General features: G+C 44.4%; 2 protein-coding genes across 2 annotated transcripts in view; both read left to right on the forward strand.

Annotated features, from left to right (window-relative positions):
* LOC107111923 (aurora kinase C-like) overlaps positions 1–1,835 on the forward strand; it is a 15,357-nt gene extending 13,522 nt beyond the window's left edge. Inside the window, exon 7 of the mRNA XM_015412970.1 lies at positions 1,553–1,835. Within this exon, the coding sequence (XP_015268456.1) occupies positions 1,553–1,726 (174 nt within the window). The 3' untranslated portion in view covers positions 1,727–1,835. The remainder of the gene's footprint in view (positions 1–1,552) is intronic.
* A 3,328-nt stretch (positions 1,836–5,163) lies between these two features.
* PRELID3B (PRELI domain containing 3B) lies at positions 5,164–15,282 on the forward strand. Its single transcript, XM_015412973.1, has 6 exons — positions 5,164–5,390; positions 8,412–8,580; positions 9,279–9,368; positions 9,847–9,917; positions 11,756–11,858; positions 14,209–15,282. The coding sequence occupies exons 1-6, from the start codon at positions 5,359–5,361 to the stop codon at positions 14,326–14,328; spliced, it is 585 nt and encodes a 194-aa protein (XP_015268459.1). The 5' UTR covers positions 5,164–5,358; the 3' UTR covers positions 14,329–15,282.
* Positions 15,283–27,560: the final 12,278 nt, after the last annotated feature.

The following is a 27,560-nucleotide window of genomic DNA, read 5'->3' on the forward strand; positions in this document are numbered from 1 at the left end:
TCTTTCCCCCTTGTTCTGGTACGCCAGAACAAGGGCTTCAAATCAGTCAAGGGCTGATCCACAAGTCAAGATTATAACTCTAAGTCTTCACCAAGATGGGTGATGGACAAATCTCCCAGTGCACAATTTCATTCTTGGATTACTGAGTAGGGGAGGTATCCTACTCCACAGTTCAAGAAAATGTATTCAATGTTACATCAATGTTGTGTTTTCCTCAAGCACAAAATATACACCCAAACAAAATTCTTAGTTCTAATACTCAAAAATCCCAACCCCACAAACCAAGAGATGAAAAGGGGAAAAGCCCACCCCTGATAGAAACAATCACACAAAACCAATCAGTCAAGCACACTCCTGTGAGAGTTCTCTGTGGGACGTCTGCACTCTGAACACGTGTGTGCACTCACGTTATTCAGATGTGCAGGATGGATTGCCCGCGTGATCCGCCATTAATCATTTGGGTAACAATACTTACGAGCAAAAATTAAAAGAAACGGGAAGCAACAGTGTAAAAGGACCCAAATCATACTTCTTGGAGCAAATCAGCCTTGAAGAAATAAATGCTGCCCCTTGATCACAGATGCTGATAATCAACACAGCATCGACCTCAGGCTAAATTAGATGGCTGATCCATGTGAACTGTGTGGGCACAGCAGCTGATAGGATCAAGTTTAAGACCAAGCCCTTTGAGGAAAGGCTGAGGGACTTGGGAATGTTTAGCTAAGAAAAGAGGAGGCTGGAGGGGGATATGATTGCTCTCTTTAAGTATTTGGGGGGCTGTCCCTTAGAGGAGGGCAGGGAGCTGTTCCTGCTGGCAGCAGAGGATAGGACACACCATAATGGGTTTAAATTAAGGGTGGAAAGGTATCGGCTGGATATTAGGAAAACCCTTTTTACAGTCAGAGTTGCACAACTATGGAATCAGCTGCCTAGGGAAGTGGTGAGCTCCCCCTCCCTGGCAGTCTTTACGCAGCAGCTGGACAAACACGTGTCAGGGAAGCTCTCGGCTGATCTTGCATTGAGCAGGGGGCTGGAGTAGATGGCCTGCATGGCCCCTTCCAACTCTTGTGATTCTATGTGCCAAAGAAGAGCACAATAGCTTCAGGGAAGGAGCAGCTGCTACTGCTGCTTAATGTCAGCGGTGGGTTAGGGTACTGTACAAAACACAACATTTGCAGTGCAACAAATGCACAAGAAAGATAGATAAGAAAGCAGGGATTGGCATACGAGTGGTGTAGCTGGAGAAGACAGTGGTAGAAAGTGCCATCAAGCCGCAGCTGACTTATGGCAACCCTGTAGGGTTTTCAAGGCAAGAGCCTTTCAGAGATAGTTTGCCATCACCTGCCCCTGCATAGCAGCCCTGGACTTCCTTGGTAGTCTCCCATCCAAGTACTAACCGGGGCTGACCCTGCTTAGCTCCTGAGATCTGACAAGATCGGGCTATTTGGGTAAGGGCCGAGGAGGTGGATGGCAAAAAAAGAAGAAGAAAAAGTAGTCTAGGGTAGTTCACAGAAAGTACAACTATTTATGGCACTACTGTTTTATCTTCAAGGTTAATCTTACATTTCCTTCTCGGGTGTCTGATGGCGCCAGGGACCTCATTACCAAAATACTTCACCGCACACCTTCTCTGCGACTCCCTCTGAAAGCAGTCGTCGAACATCCCTGGGTGAAGAGCAACTCAAGGAGAATTCTGCCACCTGTGTACAGTAAGGGAGAAGAGTGAGTCTCTGCAACATTCTGAAGACGGCAGAATGCTCTGCACGCGCCCTCTCTCGCTCGCTCTCTTTTTAAAGACAGCTGGTTGCAGTGGTAGACCGCAGTCCCACTTCTGCCTGCCCTCCCGCTTTCCCCTAAACGGTCTGCACAGACTTCGCAAATGGTGGGGACTTCCTGTGAGGAGTGACGCTGATCTCAAGGGAGGCAAAAAAAGCTAAGCTTTGTAAATTTCTTAACCTTTTTTTTTTTAAATAAACAAGTGATATGAAATCCAAATTGGCTGTTTTTTAGTATGGAGGGAGAGGGGGACAAACGTTGGGTATTCTTGGAATGCCATGTTGGAAACGAGTAGCAAGTCCTTATCCATGTTGACAAATATAGGAAGCAAAGAGGTCAGGAGCCAGTTTGGTGTAGTGGTTAAGTGTGCGGACTCTAATCTGGGAGAACCGGGTTTGATTCCCCACGCCTCCACTTGCACCTGGCTGGATGACCTTGGGCAAGCCATAGTTCTGATAAGAGCTGTCCTTGAAAAAGAGCAGTTTCTGTCAAGAGCTCTCTCAGCCCCACCTACCTCACAGGGTGTCTGTTGTGGGGAGGGGAAGGGAAAGGAGTTTGTAAGCCGCTCTGAGACACCTTTGGATAGTGAAGGGTGGGGGTATAAATCCAATCTCTTCTTCTTCTCCTTCTCTAATCACCTCAGACTTTGGGTGTCTTCCGGCAGGGCCGGTTCTAGGTTTAAGGGAGCCCTGGCCAGACAGTGCCCACGGGGCCCTCTGATGCCCTCCTTTCTACCCTGTGCCTACATGCCCCCACCTGCCCACGCATCCTTCTCCTGCTTGCAAGCCCTTCCACCACCCATGTTCAGGTCCTTGCACTGCCCGCGCACCTTTTCCGCAGATTTACTGGCCAGCGTATGCAGTTGGGGAGTGCTGCTGTCATTGTCACCAAGAGTGCCACCACTGTGAACCATCCCCATGCCCTTTCCCAATGACACTGGGCAGTTGGGAGCCTGGGTACAGAAAGGTGGTGGGGGTCAGCAGCAGCGGGCCCCAGCAGACGTTCTGGGCCCTCCCAACTGCCCCACCACAGGGTATGCTGACCCGAGCTCGGCTTCTGAGCACACTTTCTATTGTGTGGTTAGGGTTGCCAGGTCCCCCTGGGGGGCAGGGAAACCCCTGCTGTAGAGGCCCGTTCCCCGCCGGCCCAGATTGGGCCGCCAAGGGGAACCCCACCCCCAAAGTGTGTGACGTGCACGGCGTGAAGATGCCACCTGGAGGTGACGTCGTCATGTTGGGCACATTACCAGGGGGACGCTCTATCATTCGAGGGAAAACTCTATGGTTTTTGCCAAGGGGAACCCCACCCCCAAAGTGTGTGACGTGCGCAGCGTGATGCCACCTGGAGGTGGCCTTGCTCTCAATGTGCCCGACACGATGACATCACTCCCAGGTGGTGTCATCACGGCGCACGCGCAACAGAAGACTCCCAGGGAGGAACAGGACTCCCCACCACCACCACCACTATTTCGTAAGTTCAACTTGGCAACCTGGTGTCATCACGGCGCACGCGCGTGACAGAAGACTCCCAGGGAGGAATGGGAAACCCCCCCCCGCTATTTCGTAAGTTCAACTTGACAACCCTGTGTGGTGGAATTAGGCTTGGCAGAGCAGCGGACTCTAAGACTTGGAGTAGTGCTTGGTGTAAAGCCTGATGGCATTAATTGGAGGCAGAGGGTGGTATTGGCAGCCTTAAGGGTGGGATCTGATGAACGTAAGAGAAGAGCAAACAGTGTAGAGCCTGAAAGTTCAGGTGAAACGCCACAATATGGCAACTGTGACAGGATTACTGTGCTCCAGTTCTACAAATCCAGGCATCTTATTTAGTATATAATGCAAATAAAGCATTTGAATGACTGCATTATCTGCCAGTTGCATCGTGTTCTGTTCTTGGCCACTGCAACAAAGAGCTGGGAGGACTGGAGGAAGCAACATTCACTTACCCATGTGCTCGTCCCAGCTTTGTTTAAAGTTTCCTCTCAGACAACAGGAAAGCCTGCTGGAGAAAGATGGAGCAAGCATGCTGATCATAGCTGTGTGACTCGGCTCAAAAGGCAGAAGCATTAAGTCCAGATGCAGCAATGTACAGGGAATCCTGCTCACAGGTCTCCAAGATGTCATTTGTGCTTGTTTTTTGAAAACCCAGAGCTACGGAAGGCGGTTGCCTTTCAGAAGGGCCATGCCTCTGCCTGCACGCATACCAAGAAGAGCAACAGGACAGTGTGAGGTCATTCAATAGAGAAGATTCCTCACTACATTCTGCTGCCTAAGGTCCTGGCCTTGGCACTGGTGAGGAAATAACCCTGGCTGTCCTTGTCATATGACCAGTGTTCCCCCTAAGCTGAGTTAGTTTGAGCTAGCTCACCGTTTAGCCTCCGGCTCAAACATTTTTGCCTTAGCTCAGGAAGGATGGCTCCAGAGCAAACTAGTTTATGCAGTAGCCAAATCGCTCCCTCACATCTTTAATGCCAGAAGCTCACAAAGTGGAATTTTTGCTCACAAGACTCCACCGCTTAGAGGGAGCATTACATATGACATATACCCTCCCATCATGTGCTTGCAGCTCAGTGGTCGGGGAGTTTCAAAAGGCCAAAAAGCACTGTTCTCAGGCATATGGCAGTTTGTTAGACCAAGTTTATCAATCTTTTTGTTTGTTTTTCTCCTGCTGCTGGCTTCCCCCTGTGGAAAACACATCTTGTACAAAGGCTGCAGCAAAGCATGCAGGTCCGAAAGCGCAAACATACAACACTTACTCAGATGCAAGACTAGGTTTTCCCACAGGTATAAGAAAGAAGTGTAATGAAGGGCCAATATTAAAAACCTAGTCGAAACTTATACAAAAATACATGTATTTATTAGAAAGACAGTTAAAAACATATAAGGGCCTAATGAAAGTCTCATTAAAAAGTACAGGGCAGAAATGCATCAGGTCGCATGCGCAGCTACTGCGCCCGGAACGAGCGCCGCTGTCTGCTGGCGGGGGGAGGGGGGGGAGTGAGAGAACGCGAGGTTGTCCTTCACCTTCCGTTCTGACGTCACCCGGCGCTTAAGCCCGCCCAATCGGTACCCAACACGCGAGAGGTGGAATTTGCCCCTAGGAGGCCACCACCCCGGGGCTCAGGGAGACGAGGAACGTTTCGCCCCTTCCCCCCCACCCCGCGGCCGTTGCAGCTGCCCAGCGGCGCTCACTTCCCTCAGCCGCAGCCCTGTATTGAGACAGCACATGCGCCGACCCATACGTCTCCGAACGCATTTACACCCTCTTCCCACTAATAAAAAACCCGTTCGCGTGTCGCATGCGCAGCTACTGAGCTCGGAGCGCGCGCGGGGGGGGGGGGGGGGGGGGGAGCGCCCAACCGGCACCCTCGCGCACTGCGCAGGCGCACTGGCCGGAAACCGTTTCCAGCTCAACGCCCCGCTCCTTCCCTTCCTCCCTTCTTCGCCGCCTCGGAGCCCTTTTTCGGTCGGGGCTGCTCAGGAGAGGGTGCCGTGAGGCGGGAAGGTCAACAACGGGTGTAGAGGAAGAGGGGGAGGGGAACAGGAAGAGCCGGGCCGGCGTCGTTTCCATCTTCCGCGATCCAAGATGAAGATCTGGACCTCCGAGCACACCTTTGAGTAAGTGGGGGAGAGCGGCGAGCCGGAGGACTGTGAGGTCTGGGAGCATCTCTCGTTCTGCCGCAGCGATCGCGAAGAGCCGGTTTCACCTCCCGGTTGTGCCTCTGGGTGGGCCTCCCTTGCCCGCCGAGTGGTTGTCTTGGTGGACGTCAGTCAGGGTTGCCACCCCCAGGTTGCTAAATACCTGGAGATTTGGGGGGGGGGGGTGCCGAGCCTGAGGAGGGGAGGGGTTTGGGGGCATAATGCCGTGGAGTCCGCCCTCCGAAATGGCCGTTTCCTCCGGGTGAAGTGACCTTTGGTCACCTGGAGGCCAGGTGTAATAGCGGGAGATCTCCAGCCCTCTCCAGGGGGTTGGCAACACTCCCGTCGGACTTTGCCTCGCCCGTCTACGTGCACGGACTTGTGGGGTATTGCTGGTGCCTCTTGGGTTAGAGTAAAGGGCTGGACTAAGGAATCCCGAGTTCAGATGCTCATTCGCTTATGTATTGTGAAATGTTGTGACTGTTGCGCAATCTGGAGGTGTTTCCCCCCCCTGCTCGGCATGCCCCCCCCCACCGCAAGATAGCTGAGAAAGGATCTTTTAAAAATTGCTTTTTTAAAAAAAATCCTGTGATCACTCTCAGGCTAGGACCTGGGCTTGAATTCCCATTCAGCAAGGGGTGACTTTGGGTCACTCTCTCAGGCCACTTCCCTTCTGTCATTTTTGTCACTCGTTTGTCTCTATTCCTTCAGGGTTCTCTCCCCTTCCCCCCCCCCCAAATGTGTTTTTGTCTCTCTAGTAGTCTCAGAGGGAGCAAAACACATGGGGGGAAGGGGGGAAGAACCCAAAGCAGTAGGGAGAAACAAGTGACAAAAATGACAGTGTGGAAGTGGCCTCAGCCTGACCTGCTTCTCAAGGCTGCTCTGAGGATATAGATAAGGTTTTTAAAAAGGTATAAAATGTGATCCATGAGGCCCTTAAGGAAGATTTACGTTTTGGCTAGATGGCTGTAATGAGGGGGCAAAACAGATCTCCTGTGTGTGGGGGGGGGATTCCATAGCTTGGGCTTAGCAGCTGAGAAGGTCTTTGCTCAAGCAAAGTGTGGGTTTCTATAGCAAAACCTCATGGACTATCTCAGAGTATGTGTGAGAATATCTATGGGTGGAGGTGGTAGCTTAGAGCTGTGCTATGGGGTGACCTTGGGTCAGTTAGCCTGTCTTACAAGACTTTTGTGAGGACAAAATGGAAGCACAGAGGAGAGAGAGAGGCCATGTGTGTTCTTTGAAGTGCTTGGAGGAAGGCTCTATTAAATAAGCTTTTGTCATGTTTAACAAAAAAAATAGGTGCCTGAGACTGGATCTAATGACCTTGGATGAGGTTGCATAGTACATACGTGCATGCTATTCATCTAGTTATTTCTCAGTACCTGGCTTCCTGAGTGAAAATGAGTGACTCACAAAAGCTCATATTGAAATAAATGTTGTTAGCTGTTACGATGCCACTGGACTTCTGTTTTGTCTTCCCAGGTGACCCCTGTTGACTGACCCAGGCTGTTCTCTCTTTGTAAATTTCTGTTACCAACTGTAAGAGTTGTAAATTGAGTGGAGCTATAAATCAAGGCCAGTAGCACCTTAAAGACCAACTAAATTTTCCAGTGTATAAACTTTTGTGAGTTAAAGTTCACTTTGACAGAATTGGGTGGGTAAGGAGTTAGCTGTTGAGTCACTTCTGTATCATCAAAGTTGATGGGAAACATTCCTTCCCACATGTTCAAGGAAAGAATACTTAGATAGAGAGGTATACATGTGAAAAATGTTGCATAAGAGCAAAATATGCATGGCTCGTGTAATAGGGGACTAAAAACAAAATAAAAGACACACCTTGCTGTTTCTGGTTACATTTTTCTTATTTGACTGATCTTTGCCCTACCCCCTAATGTTTCTACAAGTACAACCTGAGGTTTATTTCTTAGGAGTGCAAATATTAAATCAGAGCTATCCCTGACTAAACATATCTTATGTGTCTAAAGCTAAGCAAGCGTCTTGGGAAATAATTGCTTCTCCTAAGAACTCTGATGACTATGTTGATGTAGTCAGCCATAACCTTGGAGACTGTAATGTCTAAGCCTGCTTTGTGTTTTTCATAGGGTTTTTATTCTTTGATGTTTCAAGAAAAATGTATTAGTACACACCTTGTGTTATAGAAAAAAGGCCTAAGCTTCTTCCTTCACAAGCAATAAAGAATCTGCCTTTTCCTTTTGCTCTGTGCCACACATGTTTATTTATGTAATGTCCTAGCAGTTGTTATTAAAAGAATTTGTTTTTTATATTCTGCAGTGCCTTGGTCACATTGCAATATTGTTGGATTTTTCCTCGCTACAAAATGACAGCTTCTGGCTGCTTGAACTGAAATTGCTGGAGACATCCAGTACCCACATGTTTTGACTCAGCAGTGTTTGATTTTCCCAGAGTAGGTTTTTTGAAGGCTGAATAGCCACAGCTAGCCTTACTTGGTCAGTTGATCAGGTCCCTTAACTGTCCACAAAATACATTCAGCTGTGTGTATGTTTGAGGTACGTATCTCACTTTTTTAGCATTTGTCCTTTTTTGAGCCACATTTGGTGAGGGACAGTTAGGTTCTTTGTTTTCCTGTTGTGAATGCAGCATGGTTCACAGTGTTTTTTTCAGTTGAAGTTAATTGCATTTTTTGCTCTATATAGTTATCATAATTTTGTTGTTCAGGAAGCTCGATGCAACGTACATGCTTCTTTTTCTCCTCCCCTCTCCCCATTTGTCTTTTATAAAAGACAGCCCATGAGTGATGATAGGTTAGGCTGAAAGACAGCAGCTGACCCAAGGTTGTCCAGTTAGCATCATAGCCAAGTGGGAATTTGAACATGGGTCTTTTGGTCCTAGACTAACCTCTTAAACACTGGATCAATTTGATCAGGTTGAATCAAAGATTATGTACAAACTTGGTTTCTGCTCCCTATAATAAATTGCCCAGTAGTAATTTAGTGTTCATTTGCTTCTTCTTTACAGTCATCCCTGGGAAACAGTCACCACTGCTGCTATGCAGAAATATCCAAATCCTATGAACCCCAGTGTGATCGGTGTTGACGTCCTGGACAGGCACGTAGATCCCAGTGGAAAGTTACACAGCCACCGACTGCTCAGTACAGAATGGGGAATGCCATCAATTGTAAGATTGGTAAGTGTTCAAAGCAGAAATCTAAACAACTTTCTTTGAAATTAGATGTGTGTGGCCTTGTTTTTACTAAATGCAATATAATGAAGTGTATATCTCACCTTGTCTGAAATGAGTGATGGGGCTCAGGCAGGTTTTGTACCTGTTATGATGACTTTATTTGGCTTCCTCTGGATTTTCTAGCATACTCAGAAGGTTAAAGAAGAACAATAGTTTTGTAGTGAGTCACTCATATTGCTTTGGATCATAGGGACACACAAACCCAACAGCAGGTTGCACTGTAGGCTATCAGTGTGCTACTGTTAACTGTAGTAACAGTGTGCTACTTATCCAGAAGCAGGCATCATTTGTACATAACAACCAGTCAATAACAGGGAAGAGGATTGTGCAAAGGTAATCAAACAGTTGAATGATTCAGCCTTATCGGCATTTTCAGTTGCAGAAAGGATGCTGGACAGGAATGGGGGGGGGGGGTTTGAGATGCCTGTCATCATCCATCCGATCAGTCACAGTCTCATGAGGTGTGACTGAATTCAACAGTTGCACTTATTGAGATTTTTGATCGTGGAATGCATACAGCCATTCTTATGGCATAGTCTGGCAATAATAGAAATCTGTTCATGACTGAAGCTAATGCTAGAATTAGCCTGTTATATTTACAGTCGTTCTACAGTGTGTAACATCGGATGTTCCATTTCTAGCTTATTGGTCCCTGTAGAACAAAAACATATGTAGAAGAACACTCTGTAGTTGATCCAATGAAGAAAGTAATGGAGCTCAAGTCTACTAATGTAAGTACTGAAAAAGCTGATTAAATTTGTTTGCAGTTTACTTATTTACCCATTCAAAAACCTAATGGAATTAACCCTTTGAGAATTTTGTAGCTTTTAATTTCAGCATGTGAAAAAAATAGTGTGTGCCTTTTAAAACTGTGTTGCCATCTCAAATTCAGACGCTGTCTGAATGGGAGACTTTCTTCTTTTTCATGGCATAAACAGTGTGCTACTTACTTTGGAAGCTTATTGTGCTGATTGTGCCGATTAGCTTGCTCTGTGCTGTGCCAGCGTGCAGTCTTCTGTGAATCTGGCACTCTGAGCTCCCCTGGTGAGGGAGATGAGGGAGACTAGATCTGAAAGAAGGTGCCAGCATCTTCACTGTACCCCTGCTTTAGTCCTTTCAGATCATGAAATGCCATAAGTTTTTCCTCTTCTTAAATTTTACTTTCTGATAGGAAGATAATACAATTTTTTTTAAAAAAAAATCTTACAGATTTCATTTACAAATCTGGTGTCAGTGGACGAGAGTCTTATTTACAAACCACATCCTCAAGAACCAGAAAAGTAAGTATTTGTATTTGTTTCATATTCTTTAGGTTTTATTTAACTGCATATTCTACTGTTTGAAACATTGATCTCTTGTTCCATCAAAAGATGGGGTCAAACAATAAAGACTTCTTTCTACCCTGCTTCCAGTCAGTTTTAGCCTGGGCTGCCAATATTGCTGGCAACTTTTGTTACTGTCTGTGCTGACCCTGTTTATTTGTTAGGTTTTGTTTTTACTGATGATGGGCTCCATGTGCCAGTTGGATACACAGTCACAGAAGTGTCTTAGTTGACAGCACTACAAAAATGACAGAAACTTTGCATCTGTCTAGTGTACGGTCATGGCTCTTGCCTGCACTGCTGCATGCTCCCCTATTCTGTAAAATAGAATCAGGCTTGCCTGCCTGTTCCATATGGCACTGCTGCATGCTCCCCTATTCTGTAAACTAGAGGTAAAATTCTCACCTGGGCCTTGAAGACTGTGTACTGTAGTATGCACAAGAGAGATTCTTTCTCACTTGGGTAGAACTCGGGACATGGTGTCTGAAAAGGCTGGCCACTGCTGACAATGAATAGCATATCGTTATTGTTGGGGGTGAGGGAGTAAACAGATACTTTAGTGGCAAGAGTGTTGATTCAAGTTCCCTTTCAGCTGTGAAGCTTGCTGTATGATCTTGGGCCCTCACTCCCCTAACCGAACATGTTTTTTCAGGAAATAGAGATTTATTTATTTATTATTGGATTTATATCCCACCCTTCCTGCAAGCTGGCTCAGAGCGAGTCATAGCAGCTAAAATGCAACATACTAATATATACAGTTCATATAGAGTTTAAACTTTTAAAACCAACAGACAGCAAAAGACTCGATTTCCAGCATCCACAAAGAATGGGATCAGTGCTTGTTGCCTTGAACTCTTTGGAGGAAGGATACATTGAGAATAAACATTATTCCATATGGGAGGAGTAGTTTGTGACCTTGCGGATTTGCTTTCCTGTTGCCCTATCTCCTGTATTCCCTTCCTTGTACTAATGTGGGTACCCATACCTAAGAAGTCTCATTTCCACCCATCTTTCAGGTTTCTCTTGATTGTGTAGTTTCACAGCCCTGAAAATTTTCAACTTGAGTCACTTAAATTTTTAAAGGCAGGCTCCGTCATAGTCTCATTACAAGGATGAGTGTAACTGCATGGCTCTTACCAGAATCATAGGAAGGAATGAAGAACAAATGCCAAATGTGCTGTAAGCAGTAAAGTTGTGCAAAATGTAACTAGGGAATATAATGCAAAGTACTCCCATACTTATCACTTCAGTTTAAACACAAAACTGCTGCTTGAGGTCTCTCTGTAGCATTGCAGTAGAACAGAACTTCATCATCCCTTTGGGCATAATATGTTCTTTCTCTCTAGGTTTCTAAAACAACTTTTTTCTTTGTTGCCCTAGCATAAGTATTTGTCTCTCCAGGTTGACTTGCATGTGGAAAAGTAGCCAGTGAGTTGATCTTATTAACAGGCTGTGTTAGTAGGATATGCTGCAGTCTGCAACCAGTTCTTCCCCTTGGAAAGCACCTGAACAATTTGCAGAGGAGGCATCCTGACAGAAGCTCTCATTTCCACGCTCACTCTTGACCACTTCCTTTGCCAAGAGTGGATCAGAGACCATGTGAGCAAAAGAGAAGCCTTTTCTGTATTCTAGTTCTAAAACAAATGTACAGGAGAATCTAGTTCATTATGCCATCTCCTTTCTAGATAGCTAGCTGCTTTGTGTGTCGTGAAAATGTGCTAACAGAGCAGCTTCCTATAATTATTTGTGAAAACATTTGGCAAAACCAAGTCAACCACTGTCCTTTTCTTTCTCAGAACCATTTTGACTCAAGAGGCAACAATCTGTGTGAAAGGGGTCAGTGTCAGCAGTTACCTAGAAGGACTAATGGAAAACACTATATCTTCTAATGCTAAAAAAGTATGTATAGCCAGTATGACAGTATGCTTTTTGATTTGCCTTGGCAAGATGATGAGCACCTGGACCTACCATTGAATACTCAGCTGGTGTAGTTGCATGGCTAACTGAACCTGAAGGATTCCTGTTCCAGTCTTGCTGAGTGTGTCCTGTCTGCCAGAATCTATATTGTATATGATATATCTAACCTCTTTAATCCAATTTGAGCTATAATCGCCCAGTTCTTGACTAGGGATGGGCACGAACTGGGAAAATGGAGATTCGTTTCGAATCGTGGCTCGTGGGACCACACAAAACATGACCGGTCACAGACCTTCCCATTTACCAAACTGGTTCGTTTTGTGATGCAGTAGAACCGGCCCCCTTGTGGGCTAGAGATGCCAAACTCAGAGCTAGCTGACTCTTCTCTGCCTTCCCTCCAAGTTTGGTGCGGATTGGATTTAGGGGGTTGTAACTCAAAAGCAGGTGCCCCCAGGAAAATGCTCTCTGTCTCTAACGTGCAGCATACCTGCTGCCAATGGAAAACACCGGCTACATGTGAGCTTGGGGGTATATATATCATTCTGCTCCCATAGAGCAGAATGGGAGCTCTTTTACTGGTGAGAGAGAGCTCTTAAAGCCATCTAGATTTGATGCTGTGCAAGCATTTTGTAGCACAGTCCTGAAAACACTTTCCTGGGAGTAAGTCCTATTGAATAACATGGGGCTTATTTCTGAGTAGACCTGCTTAGAATTATTCTCTAAACTACCTTAAAGCAATCTGACTGACTCTTTCCTCAGTATGCAGTTCAGAAGTCTTTCTCTGCTCAGCTGAGGCTAGCCAATCAGATTGCCTGAAACAGCCTGTCACTCAAGGCTCTCTGCCTTCTGTGAAGAATTAACCTTTCACAGTCCTTCAGCTGTTCGTACAGCACTTCTGAGCTTCTTAGAAGTGCAGTCTGTCACACCAGCACCAAACACCCCCAACCCCACTGTTCACAGGAAGAATGATTTTCAGTTCCCTTTCCACTCTGCCTCTGATGCACGTGGCACACCTGCTGCCAATGGAAGACAACGGTTGCATGTGAGCGTGGGAGTATATTATCATTCTGCTCCCATAGTCTATCATAATGGGAGCTCTCTTATTGGCAGCCAGTGCTGACTGTAGAGCTTTGAAAGGCCACTATTGGTGTTTCCAGGGCTGCAGGAGTCCATCTCCCACACACACACACTTTGACAATAGTAATATATTGGTGCCAGCATGTCCACTGCAGATGTTGCCAACACGCCCCACCACAAGATGTATGAACGTCCAAAAACCACGTGGAGGGATGTGGGAGGGTCGCTGAGGCTCACAACCCAGGATTATTTTAGCCACAAATTTAGGGTTGTGGGCAGGTTTGTGCCCATCCCTAATCTTGACTCTAACTAGCCCTTCCTAGCAACTAACCCCTCCCCACCTATATGTAATGGTTGAGAAGGTCTTGTTTCACTGTCTCTGAAGACGTGCATGCACATGAAAGCTTATACCCAGAATTAAACTTTGTTGGTCTTAAAGGTGCCACTGGACTCAAACTTCGTTCAGTTTTGAAAAGCAGTTTGTTCTGTGATGTGAGTGGCTGCTTCTCAAGAATCAGAAATCCGAAGCCCCCTTGAGGGAGGGTCCCAATCTTAATTTTGCTGAGTGCTGATCAACTTTCCTTTCATAGCCCAACTTTCTCACTGGCTCTAGGTGGATCAGACAGTGTTCAATAGATGAGACATTTAATCAGCAGTGTAATAGGACTTGGATTACAGCAGTCGGAAACAAAGCATAGACTGTGTTAGACATGATGTGTTAAACAGTGCAGGAAATGGTATTACAGAAGTATAAAAACAAATCACAGCAGGATAACATAGGAAACAGGTGATACATATTACACACACTGGAATAATTCACAGTCCACTTACCTTTTATAAAAGCATCTTCCTGAATCATTTTGTTATTATACAGCCCTATTACCTATTTCACTTGTCTTTGCTAACTTGTCACTACCTGTCATTACTGTTCATCCCACACCTTATTTATTTGTGCAGTATACTGTAAGATTTTTAAGCAAAGACCATACTTCTTCTATGTCCAGTAGAACACCTGACAGGCTGACATTGAAGTGTTGAATTTGTGGTGGTACAGTGCCAGCAGGCCGGTATGGTAATTTTTTTCTTTTTTTACCTTGTGGCTATGGATCAGATGAACATTTTGCTTGCATTCTTAGTTGGATTTGTTGTAAAATGCAACATGAATGTTTCCGTTTTCTCATCTTACAAGTACTTCACTCCCTTGATTTGTCAGAAAATGTTTCTTAGTTTCCCTGATGTTTTCACTTGTTTTCAGGGTCGTGAAGCACTGGAATGGGTGATCAACAAGCTGAATGCTGAAATAGAGGAATTCACTGCTTCAGCAAGAGGAAACATGCGGTCACCCATGGCAGCGGCAGCCTTTGTGGGGAAATAATGTAGAGCTACATATGTATGCATCAGTGGTTAGGCCTGAATATCTGAGGCAAACAGTTGTGCACTTCTTCCAGGCTGGAAATATTTATTCTTCTACCTATTTTTTAAAAAGAAAATCTGTATATTAGATTTTTAAATTAAACTTGGAGAGAAGTTGCATACCTCTGTAAAATGAAGGTACTACACATGACTGTGGAATTCAATGGGACATAGTACTCAGTGGAAGATAATCCAAAGGTTGAGGATCAAAGGAGTCTTGTAATGCTGGAACTAAGCTTCCAACGTACAGTAGTCTTCCAACAGAGCAAGCTGTAGAACGCTAATGAAAATACCTACTTTGATAGAATTCAGGTTTACCTGGACTCTCTTACTTTCAGTGCCATTCCAAAAATGAAGAATTATTATTCTGGACCCAGAATAATCTGCTTGGTTTGAGGCAGCTAGTGATAGGTCTTGGTTTGGATGAACAACGTTTATTACTTGAAATATGATTCCTTATACAACATTTTTTTGTATGCTGCTTTCATTGTTACTGTTTTTAACATGAGAACATGGTACTTAAATACTTGTCATGCATATCTTTGAATAAGAAATAAATTGATGCTTTGTAATTTTGAAAGTTTATCAACTAAAGTTGTGTGCTAGCTGTAATTCTGGAAGAAACTGCATGTTATATAGCCAAAAGAAACTTTGGTCAAGTCTTTGGTCCACAATTTCAGTTTTTGTATAAAAATGGAAACTCTGAGACAAACATATCCTGTTAACAATGTAACATCGTTAAATGAGTTTCATAAATCATGAGTCATATGTTTGCTTAGCAAGATACCACGGGCAAATTGAATGTCTTAAAGTAGTTTGTATTTTGTTTTTTGTTCGTTTTCCTTGGGGGGGGAGAATGGGTTAATCTAGTCATTTGTAGAGCAGTTCTAAGCGAAGTCACACCCTTCTAAGCGCCTTGACTTGTGTTTAGCCTTGTGTGTTTTCCTTTGGGGTGGGGGAACGGGTTAATCTAGTCATTTGTAGCACAGTTCTAAGCAAAGTCACACCCCTATAAGCGCCTTGACTTGTGTTTAGCCTTGTGTTAGTCTCCTTGAGTTCTGTAAGTAAATGGATAGATTCCAACACCACCTGTCACTGGACAATTTTTGTGGAAGAATTTGAGAATAGAATGTAAAATCCGACTGGTATTTACTTTAACATGGAATGAAATTAGCAATGAAATAGGTCCTTACTCATTTAATGATAAATATAGTTGCCTAAGATCTCACTAAAACGAGGGTCTGTATGTGATATATCTGAGGAGGAGGAGAAGCAATATTATCTCCCTGAAGATATTGCAGCAAACAGTATTTAGTGGGAAACTAAGGAGTTGCGCGTCTGTTTTAAAATATCTGTTTTAATTGACCAAATTAATCTGTTAATGTTTGGAAATGGGAATTCTTCGATGCATGTGGTGTTCTGTGCCACTTTAGCTCCAGTTCTATACTGAAATGGGTGGGGGGGAAATCTGTGGATTATGCCTAAGATTGCAAATATTTACTAATACATATTTAAATTTAAAATATTTTTCTACTTCGGTTTTAGTTAGTCTTTACGATTGCATTTGTAAAAACCAATACATATGAATATGGGTTTTTTTACATGCAAAGATTAACTTAATTAAAATGTCAGTAATGGTGTTTACTATTTGTGTGTTTAAGTCTTTTAGCCTTCAGCCGTTTCTCCTCCTGGTGAAGAGCACAGTTATCAAACACTGAGTGAGGAAATTGTTTTAAAGCAGTCCTGTTTACTCTTAGTCTGGTGTATTCAAAGGGCATAAGAACCTAAGAGAAGCCAATGTTGGATCAGGCCAGTGACCCATCCAGTCCAACACTCTGGGTTCATATGGTGGCCAGAAATGCCAGGCAGTTCCCTGAGACTTTCATCCTTTAAAGAGGGCTGAGGGAGGAAGATCAGGTGCAAGCTCTGCAACAGTACAAAACTCACAAATTCTGTGATACCCAGTCTGTTTTAAAATATCTGTTTTAATGGACCAAATTAATCTGTTAATGTTTGGAAACGGGAATTCTTTGATGTATGCGGTGTTCTGTGCCACTTTAGCTCCAGTTCTGTACTGAAATGGGTGGGGGGGAAATCTGTGGATTATGCCTAAGATTGCAAATGTTTACTAATACATATTTAAATTTAAAATATTTTTCTACTTAGGTTTTAGTTAGTCCTTACGATTGCATTTGTAAAAACCAATACATATGAATATGGGTTTTTTTACATGCGAAGATTAACTTAATTAAAATGTCAGTAATGGTGTTTACTATTTGTGTGTTTAAGTCTTTTAGCCTTCAGCCGTTTCTCCTCCTGGTGAAGAGCACAGTTATCAAATACTGAGTGAGGAAATTGTTTTAAAGCAGTCCTGTTTACTCTTAGTCTGGTGTATTCAAAGGGCATAAGAACCTAAGAGAAGCCAATGTTGGATCAGGCCAGTGGCCCATCCAGTCCAACACTCTGGGTCATATGGTGGCCAAAAACGCCAGGCAGTTCCCTGAGACTTTCATCCTTTAAAGAGGGCTGAGGGAGGAAGATCAGGTGCAAGCTCTGCAACAGTACAAAACTCACAAATTCTGTGATACCCTCAGTAAGGTAATGAACATTTTCCCCCCATCCTGTACTTCAGGATGGTGGACGGCTGGATCTCAAGGTGAAATCTCCAGATTATGCCAATTGTCTTGGGAAGGGAGGGCAAAATGGGAGGAAACTGCTCAAGTATCTTCTAATGCTTCCTGTCAGCTGGGGGGAACAAGATGCATGATGACCCAACAATCACTGGTACAACCTCCCTATTTCCCGTCTTTAATCATTTTGGTGTAGTGGTTAAGTGTGCGGACTCTAAGCTGGGAGAACCAGGTTTGATTCCCCACTCCTCCACTTGCACCTGCTGATGTGACCTCGGGTCAGTCACATGCTCTGGCACAGCTGTCCTTGAAAAAGAGCCGTTCCTGTCAGAGTTCTCTCAGCCCCACCCACCTCACAGGGTGTCTGTTGTGGGGAGGGGAAGGGAAAGGAGTTTGTAAGCCACTCTGAGACTCCAAGTGAAGGGCGGGGTATAAATCCAATCTCTTCTCTTCTTCTAATCCTTCCAGAACTGAGCCACCCTGATTGTGGCTGAAACATTACATGGCAATAGCTTTACCACTGCAGAATAAGTGGTTCTGCAGTTAAAGATCTTCTCTCAAACAGCAAGTTTCCAGTCCATGTTTTAGAGTAAAGTGCACTGTAAGTTTCGTATAATGCTAATATCTTCTAGAGAAACGTTTGTACTGAGGCACATGTACCTGATAACGCAGGTGCACCATGCCACATGTCTCTGTCATCTGGGTGCACTTTGGACAAGGTGTGCAAGGAGTTCACTTTAAGATGGGGAAGATGGAGGGAGGGAATGAACTAGGGAAACCAGAAAGGTAAAGATTGTATTGTGGAGTGGGAACTTCCAAGACAAATTTCACACCTGACTGCAATACTTGCCACACTAGAAATCTATTTTATTTGATCGTTTCCCCACTTTTTGTTCATGAAGTCCTCAAAGCAGTTTATTAACATTTTGAAAATACAGTATATTAATACTTCCTCCCAGTTCCTAATATATTAGCCCTGTTTGTGCCCTTAGAATGGCAGTTATGGGCTTCTACCTGACAGGGTTAGAGACCTTTAGTGTCCTGAAAGCCAGGCCGGTTGGGGTGGGCCAGGACTTGGGCACGGCTCTGCCTTAGAGCTTATTCTGTTGGTGGCTTGAGAATGCCTGTTCACTTGCAGGGTGAGTGTGGAGAAGACCTGGGAGGATTTCGAAACTGAAAACATCTCTTAACCACACAGGTGAGACTTAAGTTTTGCACGTACCACATGCTTACAAAATTCTGCCCTCCTCCGTTTGGTCTTCACAACACTCCAGTGAGGTAGATTAGGCTGGGAGTGTTGTGGCCTGTGGTCACCCAGCAAGCTTCTGTACCAGATTGGGGATTTGAACCTGGATCTCACACAGACCCTAGTTTGACACTACATGCTTAGGAGACTCTTAGGACTGCAGACGAATACCCCTATGTAAATTAATGGGGGGGGGAATCCTCCCAAATGGCCTGGTGGAAAACTAAAAATGCTCCAGAAAGGACAGAATGGTGAGAGCCGCTGGGGAGAGGGAGGAGGAGAACAACGGGTTATTCAAGCCGTGAGAAAATCTTGGTGGGGAAAGATTTTGGAGGATTTCCAAACTGATATCCTCTCTTAACCACGCAGGCAGTATATTTTAATCATTCCACGACAGCAAGTCGATTTGTGTGTGTGCGTAAAGGTAAAGGTTCCCTTGCTCGAAAGCCAGTCGAGTCCGACTCTAGGGTTGCAGTGCTCATCTCCGTTTCAAAGCCGAAGAGCCAGCGCTGTCTGAAGACGTTTCCATGGTCATGTGGCCGGCATGACTAAACACCAGGCGCGTGGAACGGTATTACCTTCCCACCGAAGTGGTACCTATTTATCTACTTGCAATTTCTTGCTTTCCTACTGCTAGGTTGGCAGGAGCTGGAACTAGAGACGGGAGCTCACTCCGTCATGCAGCACACTCGGGTCTCGAACTGCTGAACTACTGACCTTCCACAGCCTGCAGTTCAGCGTCTTAACCACTTGAGCCACCGCAGCTCCTCTGTGTGTGTGTGTTTGTGTTTGTGTGTGTGTGTGTGTGTGTTTAGGCAAGTCTAAAAAAATAAACCGGGACCACCTTGGTCACCCAAGATGCATTGTCTTCGACTTTATGTTTGCTCTGCTTAAACCAAACTTGTCATAGTACAACCAGAGCCGCCACGGCGATAGAACACGTTGACACATTTGAGTATGTTTCTCAGGGATATCGTTGATCCTTTCACTGGGAACAGCGCCTACCTCCCACTTGTGTATTTCTGTTTGCTGCAACAGAAACTTACAATAATAGTGCATCTGTGTTTGTGATAAAACATTACTTTTCTGTCCAAGGTGTCTTATGATAAATATATAGATGCAAAAGAATCAAACAGCTTCATGAAAAACAACAGAAAACAAGCTCCCGTTTAAAAAAACTGAATTAAATGGTTTTAACAGCATGCCACCTGATGTCATTTTGATACTCCATGTTTAACATTCCAGCCACTGGGATGTGTTTTCTTTCTCTCTCATTCTCAAGAGCAGACTATCCTGAACTTTTGCAAAAGGAGTATATGCACCGTTATTTCTAATATCCGCCTCCAATTTGTTTGGCTCAGAGTTTCCAGCCTCTGGGAGGAGCCTGGGGAGCGCCCCCCCCCCCCCGGATTACAACTGATCTCCCCTGAGGTTGTTTCCCCTGGAGAAAATGGCTACTTTGGGGGGTGGACTTTATCATGCTAGAAGTCCCTCCCTAAGCTCAACCCCCCCCCCAGATCCCCAGGAATTTCCCAACCAGGAGCTGGCAACCCCAATAGAGAAAGTGTACCCTAACCTGAGCAATTAAACACTGGAAATCAGGCTGGATTATTTTTCCTTTATGCAAACTAGGCCTGAAGAACCCAAATATCCATAATTTGTAAGGGATTTTTCTCCTGGCATGTTCCCTTTGGAACATCAGTACAGAAATTACACCCTAGCTTGGAAAACTGACAACTAGGAAATCGGGCTGGAATCTCGGAATCATTTCTACTCACAGGCTAGACCGGAAGTTGCATCTTGCCATAATTCATTGCATTAGGAGTGCTAAGAAACTGAGATCTCCCTCCGCATGTCCATAATTTTAAAAAGATTTCCCCCCCGGGTGTTGTCGCCTTCCAAAATCTTACTCTGTGTAATAGCAAATGATAGTGAACACCGATGCTGAAATGCCAGTTTGCAGCTAATCTGCAAGGGGACTTGACGCTGCTCTTCCATGCCGAACGCTGCAGTGAAGCTGCAAGAGATTTACTGGAAAGATGACCTGTATTTAAATCAGCTTGGCACAGTTTCCACTTGAGCCTCTGGAGGATTACAGGCATTACTGGGAAGAAGAGGAGAGCCTTAGCAGCCGGGCTCAATATGGCTTGCATCAGAAGGGAAAGGTAGCAAATCCGTGGCTATCTGAGGTATGAGCTATTCTTACACTTTTATAGACACTTCAGATTTAATAGCTGTGCATACATTTGAGAAGGCAGAATGAAGAAACAATGGAATGTTTACCGTATTAGAGCTCACAGCACACTGATGTTTTGTAGTTAGACTTAACAGTAATGATTTGCTTGCTAGAGTTGTATGCAGTGTTCCCTCTAAGCTGAGTTAGTGTGAGCTAGCTCACAGTTCTTTAGCCTCCAGCTCACAGATTTTTATCTTAGCTCGGGAAGGATGGCTCCAGAACAAACTAATTTACACGGTGGCCAAATCGCTCGCTCACAACTTTAATGCCAGTAGCTCACAAAGGAGAATTTTTGCTCACGAGACTCCACAGCTTAGAGGAAGCAGTAGTTATATGCATATAATGCTTTGCTTGGTGTTTCCTTGTGTATTCTTTCTCCGTGGGGAATGTGGCTTTAAAAAAAAAAAGGATATGATGCTGATGATTTGTTAGATATTTGACTGGTAGAGGGTGTTCTGCAATTCGAGATCTAGACATGTTCTTGGAATTGCAGATGTATCTTTGCAGGATTCTTGCTGTTCCAAGCAACACTATCTTCTGGAGCTGAGCTGGTGTTATTTGCTCAGTGCCCAGAATATCCAGGTGTTTCTTGAGACTTCTAGGCACTGCTCCAAGGGCTCCAATGACAACTGGCACGATGATAACTTTCTTTTCCCAGAGGCACCCTAACTCTATTTGTAGGTCTTGGTGTTTTGTGATCTTCTCTTGTTCTTTCTTTTCTATTCTGCTGTCTCCTGGGATTACAATGTAAATAATCCAAACCACCACCACCAACTCCTCATCATCATCATCATCTTATTTCAATCATACAAAACCAACCAAAATAAAGAAAGTATGGAAATTTCACACAGTTAATCAGATTATTATATTCAAACAAAAGATACATAAAACTGAGCTCCATCGTGAAATCTGTTATTCCAGAAAATAATAAACATAGATCATCTCAATAAATTGGTTCAATTCATTTCTAATGTTTCATTCTCAGGCAGTAAGTTAACTTTGACATTTTTTCCCCTATCACCTTTCAAATGTTATCAGTCCAGCATCTATAAACCATAAGGAACAGGAAGGAAAGTGCCATCCTAGAGTGATCTACCATTTTTACTCTTTCAGGCTGTGGTCCTAAGGACCCTATCCTGGGAATAAGTCCCCATAAAATAACAGGGGACTTACTTCTGAGTAGCCCTGTTTAGGAATGCTTGTTAAGATTAGGAACAGGATCCAGGCATAAAACTCTTCTATTGAATTTAGCAGTATTTAAATCTTTTGTTGGCTTGTGCCCTAGGGCAATTCTAAGCAATCACACCGTTCAGAATCCACTGAAGTCAATGGGCTTAGAAGTATGTAACTCTCTTCAGGACTGAACAGGGTATACTGGTATTCATCACTTAACTGCAAACATAGGGTCAAAGTGTATTAAGTTATATATATGTGGCTGACGTGTGTGTGTGTCAGCCTGAGCTTGGATTTCTTTTCTTTTACATTTTTAAAAGGCTCAGTGGGAGAGCACATATTTGACATGCATGCAGAGATCCCGGCTACAACAATGTCTAGTTAAAGAATAAGCAGTAGAAAGACAAGGAAAGACCTTTGACAAGGAAGCACCTGGCACCCTTTGGAGAGCTTTTACCAATCTGACCTGACAATCCCAGACCAGATGGAGCAACGATCTGTCACAGTAAATAGCCGCTTCACATGTAAAGGTAAAGGTAAAGGTTCCCTTGCTGCAGTGCTCATCTCCGTTTCAAAGCTGAAGAGCCAGCGCTGTCCGAAGACGTTTCCGTGGTCATGTGGCCGGCATGACTAAACACCAAGACGCACGGAATGCTGTTACCTTCCCACCGAAGTGGTACCTGTTTATCTACTTGCAATTTCTTGCTTTCGAACTGCTAGGTTGGCAGGAGCTGGAACTAGAGACGGGAGCTCACTCCATCATGCAGCACACTCGGGTCTCGAACTGCTGAACTACCGACTTTCCACAGCTTGCAGTTCAGTGTCTTAACCACTTGAGCCACCGCAGCTCCTCGCTTCACATGTACTAAATGGTATTCCCACCCACCCCCATTCCCCCACCCCCCAAAAGAGAAAATTAATCAGAAAATAACTTCTTCAAAGCTCATTGGCCTAGGCTATTGTTAGGCTTCCAGTGTTGCACTTGTACGGGTTTTGTGATACAAGTTAAGTGCAAAACCTCAGCTAAATCCCGCTGTGTCTCACTCCATCAAGGGAAGACAACTCCCGCCAGCTACAGATAAAAGTCTGCCGAGACTAAAGAATGACCTCAGTAAGAGTTCAGCCAATGGTGATTATGTTAAATCAATTATAAATACATCTGGACATGTGCTGTGCCAGGATAACACAGTGGGGAATTCTTGATACAAAAATACACACACACACACACACCCCTCTAGGGTTTGAAGACTGGTCCTGCCCAGACTCCTTTTTGTGTGCTGAAACAGTGCTAAATAAATCTGCCTTTAAAGTGGTTTAAAATAAGTCTACCTTTAAAGTCGTTTAAAATTATACACTTGGTCCTACATCTCCCTATAACAATGGAGGTGTTAATGAATGTAACACTTTGCACAGTCTAGAAGAATTGGCTTTCAAGCTGTGTTCCATTCCAGAGAACCAGGGGGGTTCCTCCGTGGCTTATCAGTTCTTCAAAGAGAAAAACAAAATGGTGGACAAGGACTTCCCTAAACTTGTCCCTCACTAAGTTATATCCCTCTGCACTGCACAGCTACACAGAAGCGTTGGGTGTGTTTAAGGTGCACTGGGGGTGCCCCTTACCTGCCTCCTGCAGGAGGGCTCCCACTGATCCTTCCTGGTGCCCATGGCTGGTTGAATGTCGTGAGCAGAGAAGGAAGGAAATGGGGAGAAGAGAATGACATTGCACAATGCCGCAGCATCATTTCTGGCTTAAAAACTGGAAGGGATGCTCTAGGATTCCCCCAGACCTCTATGGTCAAGTCATAGAAATTGGCAGGATTCCTAGGGGGTCACAGCAATGTGATGACATCCAATCTGTTTTGTGTTTTTTTTACTGGCAATGGATGAAGGAATGGATGAAGAAACTATTCCATGAATACAGTTTGCACACACCAAAGTGTTCTCTGTGTGCATATGGACCAAACTTTATAGAAATCAGCAGGATTCCTAGGGGGTCACTGCAATGTGATGACATCCGATCTGTGTTTGTTTGTTTTTTACTGGCAATGGATGAAGAAACTATTCCATGAGTACAGTTTGCACACACCAAAGAGTTCTCTGTGTGCATATGGACCAAACTTTATGCATGGTTAGAGGCAAAACTGGATTTAACTGACACTTATTTGTGGTTTTTTGGTTTCACACCACTTAGCGTTGGGATGCACTGCCATCAGCAGAGCCCACTGGCAGGTGACAAACCCACTGTGTTTCCATAGCAACCTACTTCCCAGGGAGGGGCTGTGGCTCAGTGGTAGAGCATCTGCTTGGCATGCAGAAAGCCCCAGGTTCAATGCCCACCACCTCCAGTTCAATGCCCACCTCTGGCAGTAGATTATGTAGAAGACTTCTGGCTGAAACCCTGGAGAGCTGCTGCCAGTGTGAGGAGACAACACTGACTTTGATGGGCCAATGGTCTGATTCAGTATAATCAGCTTGATGTATGTGATGTGCTCATGTTTAGTTTTGTTTGTGTTTTTTAATACCCTTGAAAGAGAACTGACGTTTTTCCATGTCAGAAATAATAATTGGTTTAAAATAACTGTTCTCATTTTTGTGTTTTCCTAGTTTAGAAATCAAAATATCTTAAATGATGAAAATGCTAAACCTACCCGAGATGTTACAAAACCACTAAATCAGGTTGTGGATCCATCTTTTGTAAGTTGGACCTCCTGCCTCCCTGGATCTCTCTGCTGCCGTCTGTTCTGCTTCCCTGGACCGTTCAGGCCTTGAGTCTTTGGCCTCCTTGGAAATTGCATCCCAATTTGTCTTTTCAGATCCACTCGACCTCTTCAGCTCCAGTTCATCAGAGTGTTGGGACTGGTCCAGTGATACCACTTCATCCTCTTTGGGCCTCTCTGGTCGTGCCTCTTTGTCATCTCCAGAGCTTTCAAGTCCATCCTCATTAGACTTCTCCAGCACCTCTACTTCGGTTTCTTTGGACCTCTCCAGTCCTGCATCTTTTGCTTCCTGGGAACGTTCCAGCCTCAGCTCTTCAACATCATTGGACATTTCTAGTCTCGCTTCTTCTGCCTCTCTCCCGCACCTTTCTAGTTTCAGCTCTTCAGTCTCCTTGTCCAGTCTTGCTTCTTCAACCTCTCTGGATTTTTCTGATCCTACCACGCCATCTTCCCTGGAATTGTCCAGCTACATCTCTTCAGACATACAGGCCTTCTCTTCCATAGACTCGTCACACTTTCTGGATGATTCTGACCTCATCTCCTCATCATCGTCCTCAGGTTCACTAGACCTCACCAATATTAATGTTTTTACATCTCAAGATTCTTCTGGGTCATCTTCCTCAAGTTCCCTGGATGTTTCTGATTTTGTCTTTCATGCCATGCTGGACAATTCCAATCACTCTGTTCAAGATGCCCATTTGGGCACACCTTCAGTGTCACTGGACTTTTCAAATCTCTTGTCTTTAGCTGATCGGGAACTTGCTAGTCTTACTTTTCAAGATTTCTCCAGTGACGCCTCCTTATCAACTTTCCCTTCCTGCAATAGTCTAACCTTACCTTCATCTCCAGTTTTTCCTCTCTAGCCTCTGTAGAGCTCTTCAAAAACAAGTTTAACGCTCTAACTTTCTGCGTCAGTATGTTCTAAACAACATGGGGGAACTTTCTGAGCATTACATATGTAAGGGAAAGGTTTTTTAATGCATGTTTTACAAAACCTACACCAAATGAGAACGAAATAATTGCTGGGTTGCCAGCTTCTTCCAACAAGGCTCCTGTGTCTTTGACTCTCATATGGCCAGCAGAAATACAGCACTGGAATTTTAACACTTGACTGCAGGTTAAAGGCACAGCAGCTTCTTCCTGAGTTATAAGAAAAAGTTGATAACCCTAAACAAGATCCACAGATCTATAAAGGGGCCTTTATATAGGTACCTTCAGAGGGTACAAAAAGCTGTTAGTTATGTTTGGGGGGAGGGTTGTGGGCTATTGTTAATTTTAATTCTCTAAAATGTATCCCTTCTGCTTGGTTTTTTCAAATACAGATTTGCCTTCTGTTTCTCAAGATGACCAAAGAAGCTAAAACCAAATAAGTGAATGCTTTGAATATTGAATGATGCTCATTTACAGCATAAAAGTCTAGGCAGTTGTGGAAGAATACAGGGCAAAGTGCAAAAGGAAATAGACCCAGACAGTTCAGAGAAAAAGGATAAAAGATTGGGGGTGGTTAGAAAGGAAAGAGTTTGGGATCTGGGATACACTCAGCAATATACTTTATTCAATTGTTTTGGTGGCTGAACTCAGCCATATCTTTCCTGACTACAACTGGCATGTTGATATATGTCATGAATTTCAATAAATACCATTTAAAAATAACCTTTGCTTGTTTTCCTGTAGCACAAATATGACTGGGAATGGAACCATTAGCTGAACTAGACTAGGAATGATGGTCAGGTGTTTAACAGCATTGGAACATAACCTCCGTTTTCTCTTACAAATCTTGCCACAAAAGACAAACTTTTCTGAAATGTTTGAGGGACACTTACATGCTTGATGGTTCAACGTCTCTGTTGTGATGTGGTCCAACTTCTCAGGCTCTCCCCCTGAAGTCTTGTGCGTCCCTGAAAAAAAAAATGTTGCATTTGTACAATGCATTCTCACGTGCATACCTCACTTAAAAAAGTGAAAACAGTGTGCAGAAACTTTGGCTTTTCATTGATGCTCATTAATAAAGATTTCACAGTACCCCTATTGTCCATTTACCTTCCTTCTTAATGTTTGTCCTTATATTAAGCACATGGTAATGAGAAAGCAGTCAGGGTATTCCCTTGACATGAACATTAGGGAATGTCTCCTTGCTCCAGAGGAAAGTGCTACTCCTAATAAAAGGGACCCATGGGATCCAACTCACTACCAGAAAAAAGGCACAGGGTAGAAAGGTTCGAGTTCAAAGGTTTCATTTTACTTTGTGTTACAAGATATCGATATAGACTAGGGTTGCCAGGTCCCCCCGGCCACCAGTGGGGGATGGGGTGGGTAGGGTTGCCAGCTCCAGGTAGGAAAACTCCTGGAGATTTGGGGATGGATCCTGGGGAGGACAGGGACCTTAGTGCAGTAAAATGCCACAAACCCCACCCTCCAAAGCATCCCTTTTCTCCAGGAGAACTGATCTCCGTAGCCTGGAGAAGAGCCGTAATTCTGGGAGATCCCCAGGTCCCACCTGGACGCTACCGTCCCTAGGATTGCCTCATGAGAACTGTTCTTTGTAAAACATAACACATAGTTATGATGCTATCAGTGTAAATAATATATATAAGAAATTGTTTCCTATACTTCCACTTGATGAATTAAACATATAAAATGTGAAAGAGAGCAGAGGTTTCCATTGAGGGCACCAGCAGTTAAGGCTGTCAACACATGTTAGGAAACACATTAGGAAACATTTCCGTGAAACACCCGGAAAATGTACAACAGCTAATGAGTGTTCTTCCGTACTCTTTCAGTCCTGTTACCACAGTAAACATCCTCTAGGGTTACCAGATCCAGCTTGTGAAATTCCTGGAGGGTGAAGCCTGGGGAAGGCAAAGATTGGGGAGGGACTTTAGTAAGATATAATGTCATACAGTCCACCCTCCAAAGCAGTCATTTTCTGCAAGGAAACTGATGTTCGCAGTATGGAGATCAGTTGTAATTTTGGGAGATCTCCAGGCCTCACCTGGAGGTTGGCAGCCCTATAAATGCTACCATTTCCCTTCTTGGTAGGACTCTTATGCCTTTGGCCACCGCATAAGAGCAGCCCTGCTATGTCAGACCAGCCCATGGTCCATAAGACTGCCAACCTCCAAACCTCCACGTGGAATCCGATCAGACAGCGATCAGTTCACCTGGAGAAAATGACCACTGTGGAAGGTGGACTCT

This window comes from Gekko japonicus, unplaced genomic scaffold, assembly GCF_001447785.1.
Source record: "Gekko japonicus isolate JY-2015 unplaced genomic scaffold, Gekko_japonicus_V1.1 scaffold2085, whole genome shotgun sequence".
Lineage (NCBI taxonomy): Eukaryota > Metazoa > Chordata > Lepidosauria > Squamata > Gekkonidae > Gekko > Gekko japonicus.

Bases quoted from the DNA above. Each gene is read 5' to 3' on its own strand.
- PRELID3B (XM_015412973.1), top strand. From the start codon at position 5,359: ATGAAGATCTGGACCTCCGAGCACACCTTTGA. The intron at 5,391-8,411 runs GTAAGTGGGGGA...TCTTCTTTACAG, and splicing joins ACCTCCGAGCACACCTTTGA to TCATCCCTGGGAAACAGTCA. The intron at 9,369-9,846 runs GTAAGTACTGAA...AAAATCTTACAG, and splicing joins TGGAGCTCAAGTCTACTAAT to ATTTCATTTACAAATCTGGT.